Raw genomic sequence first — 22,554 nt, 5'->3', positions numbered from 1 at the left:
CCCAATCTTTTTAAATTATATGTATATACATATATCCACAAGAAGCTAATTCAATAATTCATTGTTCTGTTTCTTCAGGACATTTATATGTTTACTAAGGAGTTTGTTTTTATGGACTCTAACATAATCATCATAGGCTGTTTCCTGAGTAGAAATATGTAAGTCTAGAAAACCATAGTTTTATACAAATGGTCCAGAGTAAGATCAGCTCTACTTGAGCTATCTCAAAATATATGTTGCAGTTCAAACGAAAGCTCCTAGGCAGCCTTAAACAACTGAGAATTTGTAAGGAAGTGAAGAAAAGCAACTTAGAAAAGGCAGCTACTTAGAAATTTCTATTCTGACAGATCTTTCTGCATTCTGTATCATTTTATTAAGATAACCTAGGATTTACATGCAGTACTATTTTCTAAAACTAGAAAACAGAAGTCAGGGAAAGGTTCTTATAATAGTACTCTAGCAACCATGGAAAGTACAAGATTAAGAAAACGTAAGGCAGATACGAGTTACATTTCTACCAGAAAGTTTTCCAATACAATATTATAAAGTAACAAGTTTTCCACATAGTTTTCAATGCATTACTAGGTCAATCTTCTTAACATTAAATATGAAGTAAAAGTTTAATGTTTTCAAATAATTTAATTTTTTCCTAACAAGCACAAATCCTCAGTATCGATAAAAACAAAGATGTTTAACTGAATTCAGCAATAACTTCAAACTCCCTTTAATGATTCCACTAATTACTATAGCTTATTTAACAAACTTCTTGATAAATTTGTTTACAATGCAGATGAAAATTTTGTTTCCATCGTAAAATGTATTTCCTATTGAACCAGATGAGACATAAACTAATCAATGTCTATGGCTCAGAAATATCTTCAAGAAATCTACTAATGGAATACCTAAAATTTATATTAGCAGAGCTGGTCACAGACTCAAGTTAACTAAAATTCCCATGAGACAAAACACAATAAAGATAACACTTACTTTTTAATTTCTTCTTCTACTGTATTAACTCCATCTTTCTGAGGATTAAGAAATTTATTTGTGGCACTGCCAAAGTCACAAAGTACATAGTTTCCACCATCATTCAACAAAATATTTTCCACCTTCAGAAAAGAAAAGCAATTAACAGTATTTTCAAGGTGAAAATTATACTTTTATAACAATGTTTTTACACAGTTAAACACTGATATATAATATATATAGAGAGAGAGAGACAGACAGACAGACAGACAGACAGAGACAGAGAGTGAAAGAAAGAGAGTGAGAGAGAGAGAGAGAGAGAGAGGATACCTCAAATTGTGAGCAAGGACAAATGATTCAGAACAAAAATATACTTTACTTTATCTACTGCTTCCCTCACTAAGAACAGAAAAGTGCTTCTCCCATCCCAGGATGATTTTTGCAAGGGCCAAGGAACCCTAAGTCCTCTCAAAAACTGCTTCTATGGAAGAGAAGAACTAGTAGCAGTCAGAGTCTATACTATACCTCAATTTTTCTCCTTTTCTGACACTTAGCTTACTTATAGAAAGGTAACAAAAAACATTACAATTCTACCTTTGATTGACTCCTAATTCCATTTTTATCTAAAATACTACACTGAAAAACACAGATTTGACTTTATGCCTTAACTTAGAGATCAGAGTTGTAGTAACTTAAATAAAGTTATGCGCACAGTTTCTAAAACAGGAGAATGTGGGTTCACAGCCCAGCTCTGCTACTTATTAGCATATGTACCCTTGGACAACTTGCTTAACCACTCTTGTGCTTTAGTCTCCTTATCTATAAAATGGGGAAAATAATAATATCTATTACAGGGCACTGTTGTAAAAACTGAAAGAATTAAAACATGTAAAGGGCTTAGAATAGTGACTGAAATAAGGTAAGCACACAATAAATGATACTATTATTAACATTTTTACACAATATTTTTTACTTTTATGATACAGTTTTAAATGAGTAATTTAATTTCTCTCCACTCTACCAAAATACTCACATTACAGTTTCTTTACAATGTTTCTTCTATATTTCATTTTACTCTACTTTTAAAAGTATTCAATATTTGCACAAAATATTTATATAAGAAATCTACTTTAAAAAAAAGAAACTTACTTAAAACAAACAGGATTGCATAAATTTACACATGTAAAAAGAACTAAGTATATGAAATATGGTCTATATAAAATTATGCAGTTCAATGTCTTTTTTGTTTTAAAATCAAGACTCAGCTGAAAACATCAACTTTACATTTAAAAAGTTAATGAGCTATAACGGTGCAAAAAAGTCAGACCGAATTATTGGGGAAAATGTAAAAGCTGCATATTCAAGAGAACTGAAATGAACTATACTGGTTATCAAAATTAAGGGACAGAGGTCTATAGTCAAGTATTTCAATCTTGCCTTGACTTGTATCCTTTCAGCACAGGTTTCCCTAGATGATGCTTTCATGGTTAACAACCTATATTCTAAGTGACATCTTCTATTCTTTTGTATCTTAAGAGCATTTTATTATCACTTTTCATAAATTTTGTAAAATAAGTCAGAATTGGGATTCATTCATTCATTAAATATTTATTGAGACCCTGCTATGTGCCAGGCACTGTTCTAAATGCTTGGATACATCAGTACGAAAGAGAAAAATCCCTGCCCACAGGAAGCTTACAGTGTAGTGGGAGAGGACAGAAAATAACCAACAGACATAATACATAAGCAAATTTTATAGTATCTGAGAAAGTGACAAGTGATAATAAAAGGCAGAACAAGTACAGTATGGAAAGGTTAGGTTGTAATTATAAATAAGGTGGTGCAAGGACAGGACTCACTGAGAAAGTGAATCTGAGCAGATTTGAAGTGGGGGAAAGATTAGCCATGGGATATCTGGGCATAAAGCATTTCAGGAAGAGGAATTTTTGTAATCTTAGTGTTTGTAGGTATCAGAGAGGACCCCTATGCTTCTAAACAATATGTGTAATGATAGCTCAAGCAATATGATACCAGGAATGTTCAATCCCCTTTGGGCACTTTTTCCAGTTTAACAAGTGGGTACCATATACAAGAGGTCAGATTCCATGAAAATGTAAGACAAAGTGACCTTAGAGTGGCAATCATCACCAAATTATAGTAAATTATCTAAAACTACAGTAAATTATAAATAAATGAGTAAAGAGACCCATTTACGGTCACCTCCAATATCTCTGGAAAACACCCTGATGCTTAAAACGAATTATAAGAAATAGGAGGAGTGCTGAACTGGAAAGAATAGTGTGGAGGGATATCCAACCTGTGTCAGTGATGTTCATATTTTTGTTCATATGAAACCTTTTAAAGAAGCCTGCTCTGTAGAACAGAAGCAAAGTAGGGAGCACAAAATCTACCTCTACAGTCGTGCTAGCAACCCTCAGAGTCATGAAAAGCACAATTTCAATTCTATAGTCTCTTTATATGGCCTCAGGAAATGTAGCTGGGGACAGAGAGACCAATCTCGGTGCTAGTAATAAAAACTGGTTTATATGAAGACAGTCCAAGAATACTTTTAACTCCAAAGTTTAAAAGGCATTAATCCATACGTAGACTAAAGTTCATACCTTCAGATCCCGGTGAATTATTGGAGTCTTACACTGATGCAACCTTGCAACAGCTTCACAGGTATCACAGAATATCTGTAACACTTCTGGTTCTGTAAAACCTGTCTGCAGCTTCTTATTCATCTGATTCACTACCTGCCCAGCTAACCAAAAAAGTAATTTTGAGAAGACATATTTTTAATAAATGAAGACTACCACAAACAAAGAGATTAAGAAATGTCTATGGTCTCAGGTAATGGAGAATTGGCTTTTTTTATAATTTTCATGTAAGGATGCTTATTATACCATATTGTGTTGATTCAATGACATACATTTTTTTTCACATTTTACATCTCTGAAGTGAAAACATCTTAAAATAAATGACGTTCTGCTAATGCTATTGGCCATATTTTAACATCTCCAAATTCAGAGTGTACCTTGTAACTGATGGCATCACAGATTTGAAATAACGGTTATTCAACACTGTGCTAGTTTTACGGGTAAACAGTGGTGAACAAAGATAAAGTCTCTATTATCATGGAATTTATAGTCTAAAGGCAGAGATAAACAATCACACAAATATTTATCATAATTACGTACAATAAGGATAATATGAGAAAAACCCAAATTTAAATTAGTGAAGGAGGATGGGGAGAAGAGAGTGCCAGAGAAGGCCTAAGGAAGTGATTATTTATGTTGAGACTGAAGGTTAATCAGGAATTAACCTGGCAGAGATCTGGGAGAACACACTAGTGATAGCAAGTGACATATACAAAGGCCTCTAGTTTGGGAAAGAGCTTAATGATTTTGAATAACTTAAAGAGAACCACTGTGGGTATGGTCTAGAAAGCAGAGAAGAGAGTAAAGTCAGATGATACTGACAAGACAAACAAATCAAGATTTTATCTTGAGAACCAAGGAAACTTCCTGATCTGACCTTTTAGAAGATCTCCTTGATTGGGGGATAGAGGAATCACAAGAGTGGAAAAAGAGAGATGGGTTAAGGGGCTAAGGCTCTAAACCAAGTTAAGAGATAGTGGGCAGAGTAACTTACTAAAATCAAATAGCCACAACAATGAGCCACGAGAGGATTATTAAATATTACAATGTACTACAATAATTGATAATCTAATAATGACAATTCTTAATTACTAAGAGGAAGTTTACTATTATTATATTTTAACAATGCAAGTAAATACATGATTCATTCACAGCATTCTAACAGAAATCAAGTTTGGAAATTTAAAAAGGCAAGCTTATGTTAACTTGAAACTTTCCTGGTAACAAGTTTGAATAAATGAATGTCTGCTACTGTGTAATCTGTAAGAAGGTGCATACACACCTGTTCCTTGTATTATTACTGTCTAAACAGCATTCTCATATATTTTCTGAAATAGGTGTTTTTTCTTAGATCTTTAAAGCAAGGGGAAAAAAATTTATTTTGCCTATCAATCCACAACTTTCAGAAAACTCAGGTCCATTTGGTTGTAATTTGTTCAAAGTGTCTCATATAAGACTGAGTCTCAAATTGCACCTGACTAGGCAGCAATTTCCTCCATCCTCGTTTGTCAGACGCCCTGACTCAAGTTATCCAAAAATTAAACAGTAATAAAAGTGCTTTCTTGGTGTTCATTCACATTCTTAAAATATCTTTTCATAGATAAGAAATCATAACCTTGAACTCATTCTATCTTTTCCACACTTTCAATGTTGCAATGAATAGAATAAATTTTAAACAAAAGTCAATCTTCTTTCTTCCCTTCAGAGATCTTTGGGCTTGAAACACAAAATCCAGTCCCCCAAAAAGGCTAAAAAGCTCTATTTGAGCTGCATTTCAAATGCAGAAACAAACAAAATTTCATTATTCAAAATCAAAGTCTTCTGAAAATTAAAGTAAAATTATTCTAATGAAAAATTTTAAAATCAGATTCAGAAAGGAAACAATGTATACTGAAGGTCTTTTAAGATAAGGTGCATGTAACTCCCGAATCTTTACATATTTTTCACAGTTATCGTCTCCTAAACAAGAACTTTTATACTCTGCCCGATTTCATTATTAAAATTTAAAAAGTCAACATTTTTCTAGCCTCAACAATCTTCATCTCTCTGAGATTATACTGAATTTAAAATGTTATACCGGGCTTCCCTGGTGGCGCAGTGGTTGACAGTCTGCCTGCCGATGCAGGGGACACGGGTTCATGCCCCGGTCCAGAAGGATCCCGCATGCCGCAGAGCGGCTGGGCCCGTGAGCCAGGGCCACTGGTCCTGCGCGTCCGGAGCCTGTGCTCCGCAACGGGAGAGGCCACGGCAGTGAGAGGCCCGCGTACCACAAAAAAAAAAAAAAAAAAAAAAAAAAAATGCTATACCATCCCATTTAAATTTTGATATGACTTTTTTTAACAAGGTACTTAATTTTATCTGCAGTAGACTGCACCATTGGCTCCCAAATACTCACTTGCCTAAAAACTGAAGCTCATGTAGTTCCCCTTTTAAAATGTCTTCTGGATGACAATTAAACTCATCCAGAATTATGATTATGCTCAATTCAATTATTTTTAAAAAGTTACAAGTAGCCAAGGGCTATTAGTCAACTCTCATCCAGCTAAGAACTGGCACCTTAAATGCTAGAATTCAGGAAAGTAGGGTAAAGAAAATCAATATCATCTCCTTAAAGAGATCACAAATGCTTTACAGTAGAGAAGATGAGATATAAATAAGGAAAAACAATCAAGAAAATATCTAATTTTTTACGTTATATATGGAAATAAGTTACAAACATATCACAATAGATATTATAGTATTGATTCATTTCATTTTCCTCTGTCCTTCCCCCTTCTTACAAGACTGGAGTAAATGAGACCACATTTTCTCCATTATCATCACCAACCTCCTTCTCCTCCAACCTTCAGGAAGTGACAAGAGTTCCTGGTACCATAATTAACAATCATAACTGTCTTAAGAGAATTTATATATAAACCAGGGCTCCCTAGAATCCAAACTGTCAGATACAGTCTGATGAGGGAGGGGGGAAAGCAAGTTTGCAGGAAATGGATTAATTGCCCCCATTACACCCATTAAAGTAAAAAAAAAAAAAAAAAAAAACTTTTCAGGGACTAAAAATTATTATTATAATTCTTAAGGCATACTATACAAGTAAATATTTCTTTGAAAACACCACATTATATCCAAATAAAATGTGGTTTTCTATCTTCTGATGTTTTCAAAAGACCACATAATGTAAGTTTATAAAAATTATAGATCAAAATGCATCCTTGAAATTTATTACATTTAATATGTTCTAAGATAACATGGTAGCGTGCTGGAAAAAAATCTTGCAACACTAATATGGACACAGTATGCTCTTCTTGGTTGGATTATAAAAGAAATGTATAGGGATCAGGAAAGGTGACTGTTCTTTACGTTTTAGATTTTCTGTTTAAAACCCAACAGCATTTTTCTAATTGTCCATTAACATATGCTCATATCATCATTGCATCAACTATGAGTAGGTTTTACATACTTTTTAACAGCATTCCTTATTTAGGCAAATAATTAAAGCTGAGATTGCAATGAATGCCCAGAACTAGATGACAGCTGCCCTGGGAGAAACCAAGACACCTACTAACCCATTTTTATGGGCAAATTTTTTTAGCATAGAACAACTGCAGAAAAATACTTACCTCGACAATATTCCATTAAGATAAGCACTTCCCATACATTATCACTAACTGAATTAACAGTACAGTCCAAATAACCCACGATATTTTTGTGACCAGACAGCTCTTTCTGTAAAAAATAAACAAAATTTTAAAAACTGGCAAACATACATTTTAAAGGTCTATCGTTAACAATGATTTGAAGTCTAAACTGATATATTTAAAGAATTTCAAAAAGTAAGATTTAGGTGTAAGTATGGAATCCGACACATTTCAAAAAGGTTTCTACAGTTTCAATGGAAAGTTTATTTACATGTGACTGTCATTTCCTAACAAGCAAATAGTTAATGAATACTGATTTTAAATTCAATGGGGAAGAAAGAGATGGTTCATTCAAAAGTAACAGTTTCCAGGGCTTCCCTGGTGGCACAGTTGTTAACAACCTGCCTGCCAATGCGGGGGACATGGGTTCGAGCCCTGGTCCAAGAAGATTCCACACATCGCAGAGCAACAAAGCCCATGTGCCACAACTACTGAGCCTGATCTCTAGAGCCCACAAGCCACAACTACTGAGCCCAAGTGCCATAACTACTGAAGCCCACGTGCCTAGAGCCCGTGCTCCACAACAAGAGAAGCAGCCGCAATGAGAAGCCTGCGCACTGCAACGAAGAGTAGCCCCCACCCTCCGCAACTAGAGAAAAGCCCTCACACAGTAACAAAGACCCAACGCAGCCAAAAATAAATAAATTAAAAAAAAAAAAAAGTTTCCAAAAGTGAGCGTACAAGATAGTCCTTTGGGACTCAAGAATAAAATATCAGAACTTTTACTTATTTTTATCTTAAAAAGATAAAGAAATTAAGCTCTAATATTTATGAACAATTACACTCACGTTTGTTTGTTTTGTCTGCAACGTATTGCAATTTATGTCCACCTAGTCAAGTGAATTTATGAATGTATGTACTTTTAACTAAATAACCTAAAAAAATAAACAAGTAGCTAAAAAGGATTTTTGTAAAGAAACCATAAAGATAACACTAATATTACAAGTACAAGAAAATAAGAAGAAAACGGCAAATCTGACACTTTTGCTCCTAGTACAAGACAATCATTAACATTTATAAGGTTGACAATCATCAACATTTATAAGGTTAAAAATCATAATGATCTAAATAAGGTCTGTCTATAAATTAAAAACTCTTATCAAGAATACTGTTTAAAATAATTTACATCCACTATCATTAAAATAAACCTAGTTTTAAGTGTGTAATATAATTTGAGATATTAGCTAACAGCAGCTGAACATGTGAATAATTCATAAATAAACACAAATAGTGAAGGATTAGTCATCAAAAAACAGTTTGAAGACAACTGCTCACCTCCCCAAAATACCTTATTTAAAAGCATAGGATCTGAGTTTTGCTGAGGTTGACGCTATATTTTATATATCTCAAAATTATACAAAATCTATTGAAAGGAAGAATTACAGTACAATATCATATCTGGGCTTAAGTTAGAAAACTTAGTCTAAGATTCCCTATTATCTCGGAGTAAATCTTTTCACCCTTTTGACTAATAGCCTTACCTGAAAAAAAGCAAGTCTCAAAGCCTAATCAACTCTAGTCTAGCTAAGGAATAGGGATAATAAAAGCAGAATTCTGATAAGTCATACTGTATAAATGTGTCTATCTTCAAACAAAAAGGATCAAAATATGTGTGTTGATAAAGATGTTGATACAAAATAAGAAAATCTCCCTCTTAGCAGCTGGGGAGGCTTGACAGTAGCAAGTGTTTTCAAGGAAGTGGATAAACTAGAACCCTCCTAACACTGCTGGTGTGAACAGAAAATGGTTCAACTGCTGTGGAATTAATGGTTCCTTAAAAAGTTAAATGTGGAATTACCATATGACCCAGCAATTCCACTCTTAGATACATACCCAAAAGAACTGAAAATAAACAATACATATGTACACATATTCATAGCAACACTACTCACAATAGCCAAAAGGTAGAAATAGCCCAAATGTCTATCCATGTTTTTTTTAAAAAGTCCATCAATAGATGAACACATAAATAAATTTTGATACATATATAGTATATATAATGGAATATTATTCACTCATAAAAAGGAATGAAGTGCTGATAAGTGCTACAATGTGGATGAACCTTAAAAATATGGTAAGTGAAAGAAGCCAGACACAAAAGGTCATATATTGCTTGATCCCATGTATATGAAATATCCAGAATAGGTAAATCTATCGAGACATAACATAGACGGGTGGTTGCCAGGGCCTGGAACAAGAGTGGAATGGGGAGCAACTGCTTCATGGGCAGGGGTTTCCTTTTGGAGTGATGGAAAGGTTTTTAAACAAGGTAGAGGCAGTCTGTGCACAATAGTGTGAATGTACTAAAACCACTGAACTGTTCATTTAAAATGTGAATTATACGATGTGTAGTAGGTGAATTTAACCTAAATAAAACCACAATGTTAAACATATATATTAGCACTTGATAAACAGTGGATGAGGAGGAGGGAGAGGAAGAGAATAAAAGAAGAGAGGAGGACAAGGAGAAAGAGGGGAGAACACGAATAAGAAACCACCCAGAGCACTGACAATAAGCAACTCTAGAAAAAAAGGAAATTTTTATTCTGTAATTTTCTCGAAATGTTTAATCTAGTTAACTGAGTAACTGAAATTTTCTTTAATGGCGTATTAAAATATTTTTCACTTTTCCTAATATTAAAGAAGAATTTTTTCCTTGCTGAAGCATACCTTACCAATACTACAGAGTTCACACATACACACAAGTCAACTTTACGGCATGATTTTAAAAATAAAAAGCAAAACTAACTGTGGTCTGTGAATACTAACACATATAAGTGAATGTATTAAATACCCAGGGGAAGCGTAAGCACCAAATTCAGGATAGGGGTTTCCTTTTGGATGAGGATAACAGTATAAGGATAACATTACAGAGGAATACACAGAAGGCTTCAACTGTATCTGTAAGCCTTTAATTCTTAAGTTGGGTAGGGGGTAAACTGGTGTTCACTAATTTTCTACAATCTTCTACTCTCAAAATATTCCATAATTTAAATTTATTTTAAAAAGGAAAAAAGAAAGCAGAGAAGCTTGCCTGTTGAACTACAATAGGGAAGGGAGGAAAGGTAGGAGTTGTTTCTATTTATCCCTAACTATGGCAATAAAGAGTACACTTCAAAGGTTATCTAGATGTGCCCAAGCCAATAAGCAGCTTGCCTACAGGCTGGTTAATGTTATGTGAAAAACTGAAAGAAAATACACCAAATTTTTCAAAGGGAATTACTCTTTCACTTACCATAATTGTAATTTCCCTTTTACAAATGTTGAGGTCTGTCGCGTTATTGACATACATTCGCTTCAATGCATAGCGGAGTCCACCATGAGTCCGCACCAGGAAAACTGTGGAGAATCCACCTAGAAGAACAAGAACTATTAAATAAGAAGAATTTGAAGCTCCTGCCAAAATCATGTAACAGCACTGAGGAGCTTAATCTCACAGGGAAATAAACTGATTGTACACAAGACAAAAATAAGAACAGTAAACAACTAACACATTGTACTAAATTAACAGCCCAATCATTGGCTTCCTATGCCAATCATGAAGTAGCACATACAGGATAACATGCTTCTCAAGTTAAAATATACAAATATCATTTGAGTGGGAATATTTCTTATATAGGACGTGGAAAATGTCAACAACTTAACTATATCACTATAGTTTGGCAAATACTAGTGATTGCCTACCCATCAGCCTCTCCGTCTTAGTGATGACAAAACACTGATGTGATTTAATATGAGACATCAATGGGATCAGATGGGTGGGTCCCTCTTAAAGTTCCAGGGGATCAACCAACACTGTTCTAAGGCAATAATGGGAATCTCATTTCCTCTTGTCAGCAGCTGATTTAGGGTTGAATATGTAACCAATTTGGGCTATATGGGACATAAGGAAAAGTATGCTGAGGGTTGCAGGAAAGATTTTCCAACCAGAAAAAAACAAAACAAAACAAAACAAAGATTCATATGACGAGGCTCTGCTCTTCCTTCCGGCTTTTGGATTTTGTTGTATAAGAATATACTCTTTAGACCTATGGCAACCATATGTGGTCATGACGGAAAAAAGAATCAGAGAGAAAATGACCCAAAACACTGAATTACTTTGGCAACTGAATTACACAAGCCTTCCAGACCTCTCACGTGAGATTATAAATGTCCTCATTATTTATGCCACAGTCTGTTAACAGTACCCCAGAAAGCATCATATATGAAATAAATAGCCAGGTATTCTAAAGGACAATTACTTCTGTCACATACGAAAAAGATTTCCACCTTAAGTTTTTACAACTCATTTTAGCATAGGATATTTTGTAGCTTAACTATAATTTTAAAACAAAAAAAATTACCGATACCCTCATTCACCAGAGGGAAGACAGCAGAAGCAAGAAAAACAGAAGCAGGAAAAAATACAGAAGCAAGAAGACAGCAGAAGCAAGAACTACAATCCTGCAGCCTGTGGAACAAAAACCAACATCACAAAGAGGTAGACAAGATGAAAGGGCAGAGGGCTATGTACCAGATGAAGGAACAAGATACAACCCCAGAAAAACAACTAAATGAAGTAGAGATAGGCAACCTTCCAGGAAAAGAATTCAGAATAATGATAGTGAAGATGATGCAGGACCTCAGAAAAAGGATGGAGGCAGAAGTCGAAAAGATGGCAAGAAATGTTTCAAAAAGATCTAGAAGAATTAAAGAACAAACAAACAGAGATGAACAATACAATAACTGAAATGGAAAATACACTAGAAGGAATCAACAGCAGAATAACTGAGGCAGAAGAATGGATAAGTGACCTGGAAGACAGAATGTGGAATTCACTGCTGCAGAACAGAATAAAGAAAAAAGAATGAAAAGAAATGAAGACAACCTAAGAGACCTCTGGGACAACATTAAATGCAACAACATTCACATTACAGGGGTCCCAGAGGAGAAGAGAGAGAGAAAAGACCCGATTCTGTGCTCCGCAACAGGAGAGGCCACAACAGTGAGAGGCCCGCGTATACCGCAAAAAACAAAAAAAAAGAAGTCAATTACAGGGAAAAGAACGTAAAAAACACAAACTCATGAAGGCTAAACAATATGTTACTAAATAACCATAAGATCACTGAAGAAATCAAAGATGAAACCAAAAATACCTAGAGACAAATGACAATGAAAACACTACGATCCAAAACCTATGGGATGCAGCAAAAGCAGTTCTAAGAGGGAAGTTTAAACCTATAGAAGCTTACCTCAAGAAACAAGAAATATCTCAAATAATCTAAAATTACACCTAAAGGAACTAGAGAAAGAAGAACAAACAACACACAAAGTCAGCAGAAGGAAAGAAATCATAAAGTTCAGAGCAGAAATAAATGAAATAGAAACAAAAAAAAAACAATTGCTAAGTTCAATAAAACTAAAAGCTGGTTCTTTGAGAAGATAAACAAAATTGGTAAACCATTAGCCAGACTCATCAAGAAAATAAGGGAGAAGACTCAAATCAATTAAATTAGAAATGAAAAAGGAGAAGTTACAACAGACACTGCAGAAATACAAAGCATCCTAAAAGACTACAACAAGCAACTCTATGCCAATAAAATGGACAACCTGGAAGAAATGGACAAATTCTTAGAAAGTTATAACCTTCCAAGACTGAACCAGGAAGAAATAGAAATAAAAAAAAAAAAAAGACAACCCTCAGAATGGGAGAAAATATTTGCAAACAAATCAAAGGACAAAGGATTAATCTCCAAAATATATAAACAGCTCATGCAGCTCAATATTATAAAAACAAAAGACCCAATCCAAAAATGGGCAGAAAACCTAAATAGACATTTCTCCAAAGACGACATACAGATGGCCAAGAAGCACATGAAAAGCTGCTCAACATCACTAATTATTAGAGAAATGCAAATCAAAACTACAATGAGGTATCACCTCACACCAATTAGAATGGGCATCATCAGAAAATCTACAAACAACAAATGCTGGAGAGGGTGTGGAGAAAAGGGAATCCTCTTGCACTGTTGGTGGGAATGTAAATTGATACATCCACTATGGAGAACAGTATGGAGGTCCCTTGAAACACGAAAAATAGTACTACCATATGACCCAGCAATCCCACTATTGGGCATATACCCAGAGAAAACCATAATTCAAAAAGACAGATGCACCCCAGTGTTCATTGCAGCTCTATTTACCATGGTCAGGTCATGGAAGCAACCTAAATGCCCATTGACAGAAGAATGGATAAAGAAGATGTGGTACATACATACAATGGAATATTACTCAGCCATAAAAAGGAACGGTATTGGGTCATTTGTAGAGGCGTGGATGGATCTAGAGACTGTCATACGGAGTGAAGTAAGTCAGAAAGAGAAAAAAAAGTATCGTATATTAACACATATATGTGGAACCTAGAAAAATGGTACAGATGAACCAGTTTGCAGGGCAGAAATTGAGACACAGATGTAGAGAACAAACATATGGACATCAAGGGGGGAAAGTGGCGGGGGTGGTGGTGGTGGTGTGATGAACTGGGAGATTGGGATTGACATGTACACAATGATGTGTATAAAATTGATTACTAATAAGAACCTGCTGTATAGAAAAATAAATAAAATTCAAAAATTCCAAAAACAAAAAACGCACTAAAGACTCCACACACACACGCGCGCACCTACACATACACGCGCGCACCTACACACACACACACACACACACAAACTGTTAGAAGTAATAAATTCAGTGAAGTTTCAAGATCAAATTTTTTTTTAAAATGTCACTTTTATCAATTTGTTAGTCCTTCTAACACAGCAATCTCAGCAATGATAAGGCACTAGCACTCCAGTTCAGTGCAAAATGCTCAAAGGAAAAGTAAACTATTGGAGATAAACAACAGGGGAAAAGAGCTCCTAGGATGACAGTCCAGAATCAGTACAGATTCATTCCAGAGTCTCTGTATCCTCTAACTGCACGTATAAGAAACTGTACAACTCCCACCTTATAGATCTGGATTTCCATGTATATAATGTAGGGGAAATCAAATCAAACACTCACAAGGCAGTTACCAGGAGAGAAAAAGATGATGTTTGGGAAAGGTACTTTAAGTAAAAGCTCTAACAATTCAGGGCATTTGTTTAAAAGATGCTCATTTAACATTAATTTCATATGCAAACATTAACGAATTAGTAGCATTAATAAAGTGCTACTTAAGCTACTCAAATTTTATTTGATTAAAAAATTAAAGACAATGCTAAAACTTAGAATATATCTAGATACAGAAGTAGTATGGGTACAGGTCAAGATAAATCATTTATATAGCATTCGTTTTGAGATATTTTAGAGATTCCCCTAGAGCAATGATTCCCAAGCATAACTATGCATCAGAATTGCCTGGTGAGCTGGTGTGTGTGTGTTTATCTTGAATAGTTTCCAGGTTCTGACAAGTCTGAAGCAGAAGGTCTCACGTCAGGACAAATACATACATTTTGCTAAACCACCCCTTACTCATTATTCTACTTTTGTATGTGTTCTTATGAATATATAATAATATAAACTGAGTATTAACTGGGGCGGCAGTGGGAGTCCCCCAGATGGTTCTGATGCACAACCTAGTTAAGTACACACTGAACCACAGTAAAAAAATTCCTGAAGGAAACATGGATTCTATACATCAGCGGTCCCCAACCTTTTTGACACCAGGGACTGGTTTTGTGAAAGACAATCTTTCCATGGACGGGGCTGGTGGGGGGTGGGGAGGGTTCAGGCGGTAATGTGAAAGATGGGGAGAGATGGGAAGCTTTGTGCCCTCACCCACTGCTCACTTCCTGCTGTGCAGCTCAGTTCCTAAAAGGCTTCGGACCAGTAGCAGTCTGCAGCCTGGGCACTGGGTACCCCTACTATACACCCATTCTCAACCATACATATAACAAAGTAATTTCATCCCTATGAATTAGGAAAATTAGGGGGAAAATGTTAACTAAGTTTTGTTCATAAAACCCCTGTTTCTAAAAATTAAAGTTTGATAATTTCACCAATCCTATATCAGACATAGATCTGGCAAAATGTTAAGTTTTCTACATAGAGAGATGATGTGTTCATCAACTATGATTTACACCTAAACATGGTAAACACTGTACTGGTCGTCAGCAGTGCCTGCTCTGAGAATGAAATGGAATAATTTGTTTATATTTCTCCAAATACTATATTTTCCAAATTTTTCTGATTAAGTATTAGTTAGCTAATATTATTTCTGTTTGAAGAATGCATTTAGTGGGAGGTAACTAGTTGAGACATTATAGTAATACAAGAGAGGACCATTATCTGCTTGCCACCAATCCATATCCACCAAATTCTCCAACACACATTCTTCACAGAAGGCTTTCAGGACCAACCCAATTCATGCTCCTCACTCCCTCAGGCACCTCTATATAGAGTTTTGACTATATTATCACATACTTCAATTTTTAACTCATTTTATACATAAATCAAAAGAATTTATGGCAGTAACCACAAATTCCACTTATTTTATATTTCTATGTCCAATTCAACATATTGTTCAATTCAAGCCCAGTTCCAGGCACGGCTGCTAAATTAATACTAAATTTATACTTCCAAATATTGGATTACAAGAATACTATAAAACATTCCAAATGTTCTCAAAATCCCATGAAAATAAAAGAATTAATGACAGATTTGGTCTTTGTTATGTTAAAGAGGTGATTACTGGTGATGTCCCTAGATAGCTTCAGGTTGTAGGCTGGTCCCAGAAAAACCAACTACTGTGTATGATTAGACGGTTGAAACTTTTCAGACTTTTTCCTATCCCATCTCCCAATCTCTGAGGAGAAAAGAGTGGTTAGAGATTGAGTTCAATCACATGACCAATGATTTAATCAACCATACCTATGTTAAGCTACTTCAATAAAAACTACAAGTAACAAGGTACAGAGAGCTTCATGGCTGGTGAACATACTAACATACTGGGAGAGTGGTGTATCCTGACTCCACTGGAACAAAAGCTCCTGCACTAGAGAAACTTCTAGACCTCATCCTATGTACCTGTTCATCTGGGTTTTTCATTTGTATCCTTTATAATAAAATAGTAGTCATAACTACAGCACTTCCCTAAGTTCTGTGAGTAGTTCTACCAAATTATCAAACCTGAAGAGGGTGTCATGGGAACACCCAAATTTGCAGTCAACCGAGTCCATCAGAAGTGGTTCCCTGTCATCTGAAATGGGGGCAATCTTGTAGGACTGGGCCCACTTGGGGGGTCTGCACCTACTCTGGGTACTGTCAGAATTGAACTGAATTGACAGACATCCAGTTGCTGTCAAAGAATTGTTGTTGGAATGCAACCACTTATCTAGTAGTTGTACTTAAGGATGTATTTTATCTTCTACTTAGGAAGATGAGAAGTATGTCATCAAACAGCAGTCAAGAAACATTTAATGTAACCATAATTCAAAATGGATTTGTAGTGATCCAAAAGGTCACTACAAATTGGGTCCTTAATAAATATCTGTTCATACAATTAAGCTTCCTAATTGTATGCACAGCACCTCTTTAAAATTCTCACAGCTTTCTGTTCCATACCATATAGCATACTTGATCCTGTTTATCAATCTGTCTCTTCCACTAGTTGTTAAGCAACTTGATGAGGGTCTCACACAATAGTAAGTGGAAAATAAATAATCAATGTGTTTAGAACATAACTGTTAAGTCAGTTTTGAATTAACCAAACTGCTCTGAGGAAAGAAAAAAAAAAGGTATTTTTTTAACAAGGTTTGCCTTGTTAAACCTAACATACACTAATTTCTTTGACATAACCTGACTACAAGCAAAAAAGTTTCCCAATCACTACAAGAAATCAATTTCATCAGGCATAATTTGCATTCTGAATGTCCCTCAGTTCGTAATCAGTATTTTCTTTCCAAAGAACTGAAAAGCCAACTTGGAAAAAGTTACATAAAATTAGATACCATTAAATGTTTCCTGTAACTGAGGTTCTCAACCCGTTTTCTTGCCCAACATGAAGGACTCTACTCACTCCCCAAAATGATAGAGACTGTCACTGAACTGGGAGAAAAGTCTCAAAGTTGAGAAATATGTTATTAAGAAACTGATTCAGCAAGGATCATCATTGTATGACAAAATCCTAGATGAAAGGTTTATGAGAAATAGGATAGTTGCATGGTGTCAAAGTATCAAAAGGAAAAACATTCCTTTTCATGGGAGAAATTTGGGGCTCACTAATTTGGCATTAATATTGACATTATATGCTTCCTGATGTGATGGAATATGAAGTAATTAAACAGCATCACCTGTGAAGTACCTTTGTTAAAAACTTTTAACCTAATAAAACTTATGGCTTAAATTGCAGTTTACAGAAAACAGGGGCTAGAAGAATATGGAAAATGATAACACAAAGAAACACTCAAAGTCTGAGAGATTAACTCTGGATAGCTTTCTTGTACAGTGTTCCATATGTGGAGTACAAAAATGAGGGGAGCAGGGCTACATTACAACAAAATGTAATACATAATCCTTGATTAATTACTAGTTTTGAAAGAAACTGTAAAACATGATTTTTGTTGATAAACTATTTGAAAGTAAGTGGTCCCTTTGGGACAATGACAAGTCTTGGCACATCCACAACTACTGAGAGGTATTAAAAATGTAATAGGCTGCTTGGGCAAGCACAGATGTTTAAGAGACAACCAAAAGCTGAGGCAGGGCTGAATGACAAGATTCATCTGTTACACAGGGTCACTCCTTCAAAACTGTGAGAGGTGGTTCTTTCATCTACTGTATGGAAACCAACACAGAGAGTCAAGCAAAATGAAGAAACAGAGGAATATGTTCCAAATGAAAGAACAAGATAAAACCTCAGAAAAAAAAATAAAAATCCCTAATGAACAAGAGATAAGTAATTTACCTAATAAAGAGTAATGATCATAAAGATGCTCACCAAATTGAGAATAAATGAACAGTAAGAACTTCAAAAAAGAGATAAAAAATATAAAAAAATAATAACTAGAAGTCACAGAGCTGAAGAATAAATAACTGAACTAAAAAATACACTAGAGGGGTTCAACAGCAGACTGGATGAAGTAGAAGAATCAGTCAACTCAAAGACAAGGCAGTGGAACTCAACCAATCAGAGCAGCAGAAAGAAAAAAGAATGAAAATGAGTAGAGATAGCTTAAGGGGCTTATGGGACAACATCAAATGAACTAACATTCACAATATAAGGGTCCCAGAAGGAGGAGAGAGACAGAAAGGAGCAGAAATCTTATTTAAAGAAATAATGGCTGAAAGTTTCCTTAACCTGAGAAGGAAAGAGACATCCAGTTCCAGCAAGTCCAGAGTTCCAAATAAGAGGAACCCAAAGAGACTCACATCGAGACACATTATAATTAAAATGTCAAAAAATAAAGACAAGGAAATAACATTAAAAGCATCAAGAGAAAAACAACTTGTTACATACAAGGGAACCTCCATAAGCCTATAAGCAGATTTTTCAGGAGAAACTTTGCAGGCCAGAGTTTTATATTTCTATAAAATAGTATGAAGGTTCAAAGACAAAAGTAGTAAAAATAACTATGATTACAATAATTAGTTAAGGGATACACAAGATAAAAAGAGGTAAATTGTGATATCAATAATATAAAGTGTAGACGGGAGGGAGTAATAATGTTGAGCTTTACAATGGGATCAAACTAGAGTCGTTTTCAACTTAAAATAGACTATTATAGATACAAGTTGTTATATGTAAGACTCACGGTAACCACAAAGCAAAAACCTATATAGGCACACCTCAGAGATATTGTAGGTTCAGTTCCAGACCACTGCAATAAAGCATATGGCAATAAACCTAGTCACACAATTTTTTTGGCTTCCCATTATATAAAAAGTTATGTTTACACTAAACTGTAGTCTATTAATGGTACAATAGCATTATGTCTTAAAAATGTGCATACCTTAATTAAAAAATACTTTATTGCAAAAATATACTATCATCTGAACCTTCAGAGAGTCATAGCAATAACAGCAAAGATCACTGATCACAAATCACCAAGAAAAATATAATGATGAAAAAATTTTAAATACTGCAAGAATTACCAAGATGTGACACAGAGACACCAAGTGAGCAAATGCTGTTGGAAAAATGGTGTTGATAGACTTGCTCAATTCAGAGTTGCCACAAACCTTTCATTTGTAAAACATGCAATATCTATGAAGTGCAATAAAGGGAAGTGCAATAAAACAAAGCACAATAAAACAAGGTACACCTGTAGTAAATACACAAAAGATAAAGAGAAATATAAGCATACCATTAAAGAAAACCATCAAACCACAAAAGAAGCCAGAGAAGAACATAGGAAAGAAAACAACAAAACCATGCAGAAAAAAATTAGTAAAATGGCAGTAATCACATACCTAACTGTAATTACTTTAAATATAAATGGACTAAATTCTCCAATCGAAAAACACAGGGTGGCTGAATAAATTTTTTAAAAGACTAATCTATACACTGTCTACAAAAGACTCACTTTAGATGTAAGGACACCCAGACTGAAAGTGAAGGGATTAAAAAAATATTCCACGTAAATGGAAACCAAACGAATGCTGGAGTAGCTATACTTATATTAGACAAAACAGACTTTAAAACAAAGACTGTAAAAAGAGACAAAGATGGGTGTTACATGATAAAGAGATCAATCCAACAAGAAGATATAACATTTGTAAACATTTATGTACCCAACATAGAAGAACCTAAATATATAAAGCAAATATTAACAGACCTAAAAGGAGAAATAGACAGTAATACAATAATAGTACGGGACTCTTATACCCTACTTACATTAATGGATAGATGCCCAGACAGAAAATCAATAAGAAAACATCAGCTTTAAATAACACATAGACCAGATGGACTTAACAGATAGGTACAGAACATTTCACCCAAAAGCGACAGAATACACATTCTTCTCAAGTGGACATGGAACATTTTCCGAGACAGATCATATGTTAGGCCACAAAACAAGTCTAAAAAAATTTAAGAAGACTGGAATCACAGGAAGCATCTTTGCCAACCACAACAGTATGAAACTAGAAATTACACAAAGGAAACTGAAAAATTCACAAATAATATGGAGATTAAAGAACACGCTACTGAGCAACCAATGGCTTAAAGAGAAATCAACAGAGAAATTAAAACCTTGAGACAAATGAAAATGAAATGTAACATACCGAAATATATGGGATGCAGCAAAAACACTTCTAAGAGGAAAGTTCATAGTGATAAATGCCTGCCTCAGGAAACAGGAAAAGTCTCAAATAAACAACCTAACTTTACACCTCAAGGAACTAGAAAAAGAACAAACAAAGCCCAAAGTTAGTAGAAGGAAGGAAATAACAAAGATTAGAGAAGAAATAAATGAAATAGAGACTAAAAAGACACTAGAAAATATCAATGACACTAAGAGCTGATTCTTTGAAAAGATAAATGAAATTGGCAAACCTTTAGAAAGACTCACCAAGAAAAAAAAGATAGAGGACTCAAATAAATAAAATCAGAAACGAAAGAGAAGATCTTACAACTGATACCACAGAAACACAAAGGATCATAAGAGACTACTAACAAATTGAACAACCTAGGAGAAATGGATAAATTCCTAGAAATACAAATCCTACTAAGACTGAATCATGATGAAATAGATAATCAACTATGCTCCAATATAAAATAAATTTTGTTAAAAATAGCATCTAAATAGCCAAAAGTAAATAAATAAAAAGAAAGAAAAGAAATAGACAATCTGAACAGACTGATTACTACTAATACGGAGACTGAATCAGTAATCAAAAACCTCCCCACAAACAAAAGTCCAAGATGAGATGGCTTCACTGGTGAATTCTACCAAACATTCAAAGAAAAGTTAATAGAAATCCTCCTCAAACTCTTCAAAAAATACAGGAGGTAATTCTTCCAAACTCATTTTATAAGGCCAGCATTACCCTGATACCAAAACCAGACAAGGGTATCACAAGAAAATTACAAGCCAATATCCCTGATGAACACAGATGCAAAATACTCAACCAACAAAACACTAACAAACTGAATTCAACCATACATTAAAAGGATTATACACCATGATCAAGTGGGATTTATTCCAGGGATGTAAGGATGGTTCAACATCCACAACAGTCGATGTGATATACCATAACAACATGAAGGATAAAAATCCTATAATCATTTCAGTAGATGAAGAAAAAAAGTTGACAAACTTTAACATCCATTTATGGTAGAAACTCTCAACAAAGCAGGAACAGAGGCAACGTACCTCAACCTAATAAAGGCCATATATGACATATAAGCCCACAGTTAACACTGCACTCAAAAATGAAAAGCTGAAAGCTCTTCCATGAAGATCAGGAATAAGATAAGAATACCCACTCTCACCACACTTATTCAGCAAAATATTGGGTTGGCCAAAAACTTTGTTCGCATCTTTTCATAACATCTTATGGAAGTCCTAGATAGAACAATTAGATAGAAAAAATAAATAATAGGCATACAAATTGGAAAGTAAGAAGTAAAACTGTCACTATTCACAAATGATATATATATAGAAAACCCTAAAGACTCCATTCAAAAACTGTTAGAATAAATGAATTCAGTAAAGTTGCAGGATACAAAATCAATACACAAAAATATGCTGCATTTCTATACACTAATAATGAATTAATTAGGAGAAATTAAGGAAACAATCCCATTTACAAAAAGAATAAAATACCTAGGAATAAACTTAGCCAAGAAGGAGAAGGACCCGTATTGAAAACTACAAGACATTAATGAAAGTAATTGAAGAAGACACAAATTGCTGAAAAGGTAATCCATGCTCATGGACTGGAAAAATTAATATAATTTAAATGTCCACACTACCCAAAGCAATCTACAGGTTCAATGCAATCTCTGTCAATTCCAATGGCAGTTTTCACAAAAGTAGAACCAAAAATTCCAAAATTTGTATGGAACCATAAAAGACCCCACATAGCCAAAGCAGTCTTGAGAAAGAAGAACAAAGCTGTAAGCATCACACTCCCTGGTTTCAAACTATATTACAAAGCTATGGTAACTAAAACAGTATGGTACTGGCATAAAAAGACGGAGCAATGGAATAGAGAGCCCAGATTAATTAAATAAGCCCAGATATGTATGGTCAATTAATTTATGACAA

At 34.6% G+C, this 22,554-nt stretch overlaps 1 protein-coding gene across 1 annotated transcript in view; it reads right to left on the bottom strand.

Annotated features, from left to right (window-relative positions):
* BMP2K (BMP2 inducible kinase) overlaps nt 1-22,554 on the bottom strand; it is a 121,283-nt gene that overhangs the window by 55,562 nt on the left and 43,167 nt on the right. Inside the window, exons 5-8 of the mRNA XM_024754097.1 lie at nt 10,560-10,678; nt 7,247-7,352; nt 3,588-3,730; nt 988-1,109 (exon numbers count right to left, since the gene is read on the bottom strand). Coding sequence (XP_024609865.1) covers nt 988-1,109; nt 3,588-3,730; nt 7,247-7,352; nt 10,560-10,678 — 490 coding nt within the window. The remainder of the gene's footprint in view (nt 1-987; nt 1,110-3,587; nt 3,731-7,246; nt 7,353-10,559; nt 10,679-22,554) is intronic.

Source organism: Neophocaena asiaeorientalis, unplaced genomic scaffold, assembly GCF_003031525.2.
Source record: "Neophocaena asiaeorientalis asiaeorientalis breed wild unplaced genomic scaffold, Neophocaena_asiaeorientalis_V1.1 scaffold148, whole genome shotgun sequence".
Taxonomy (NCBI): Eukaryota; Metazoa; Chordata; class Mammalia; order Artiodactyla; family Phocoenidae; genus Neophocaena; species Neophocaena asiaeorientalis.
The sequence above is the reverse complement of the archived record's forward strand: the minus strand, read 5'-3'. Positions and strand labels throughout refer to the sequence as shown.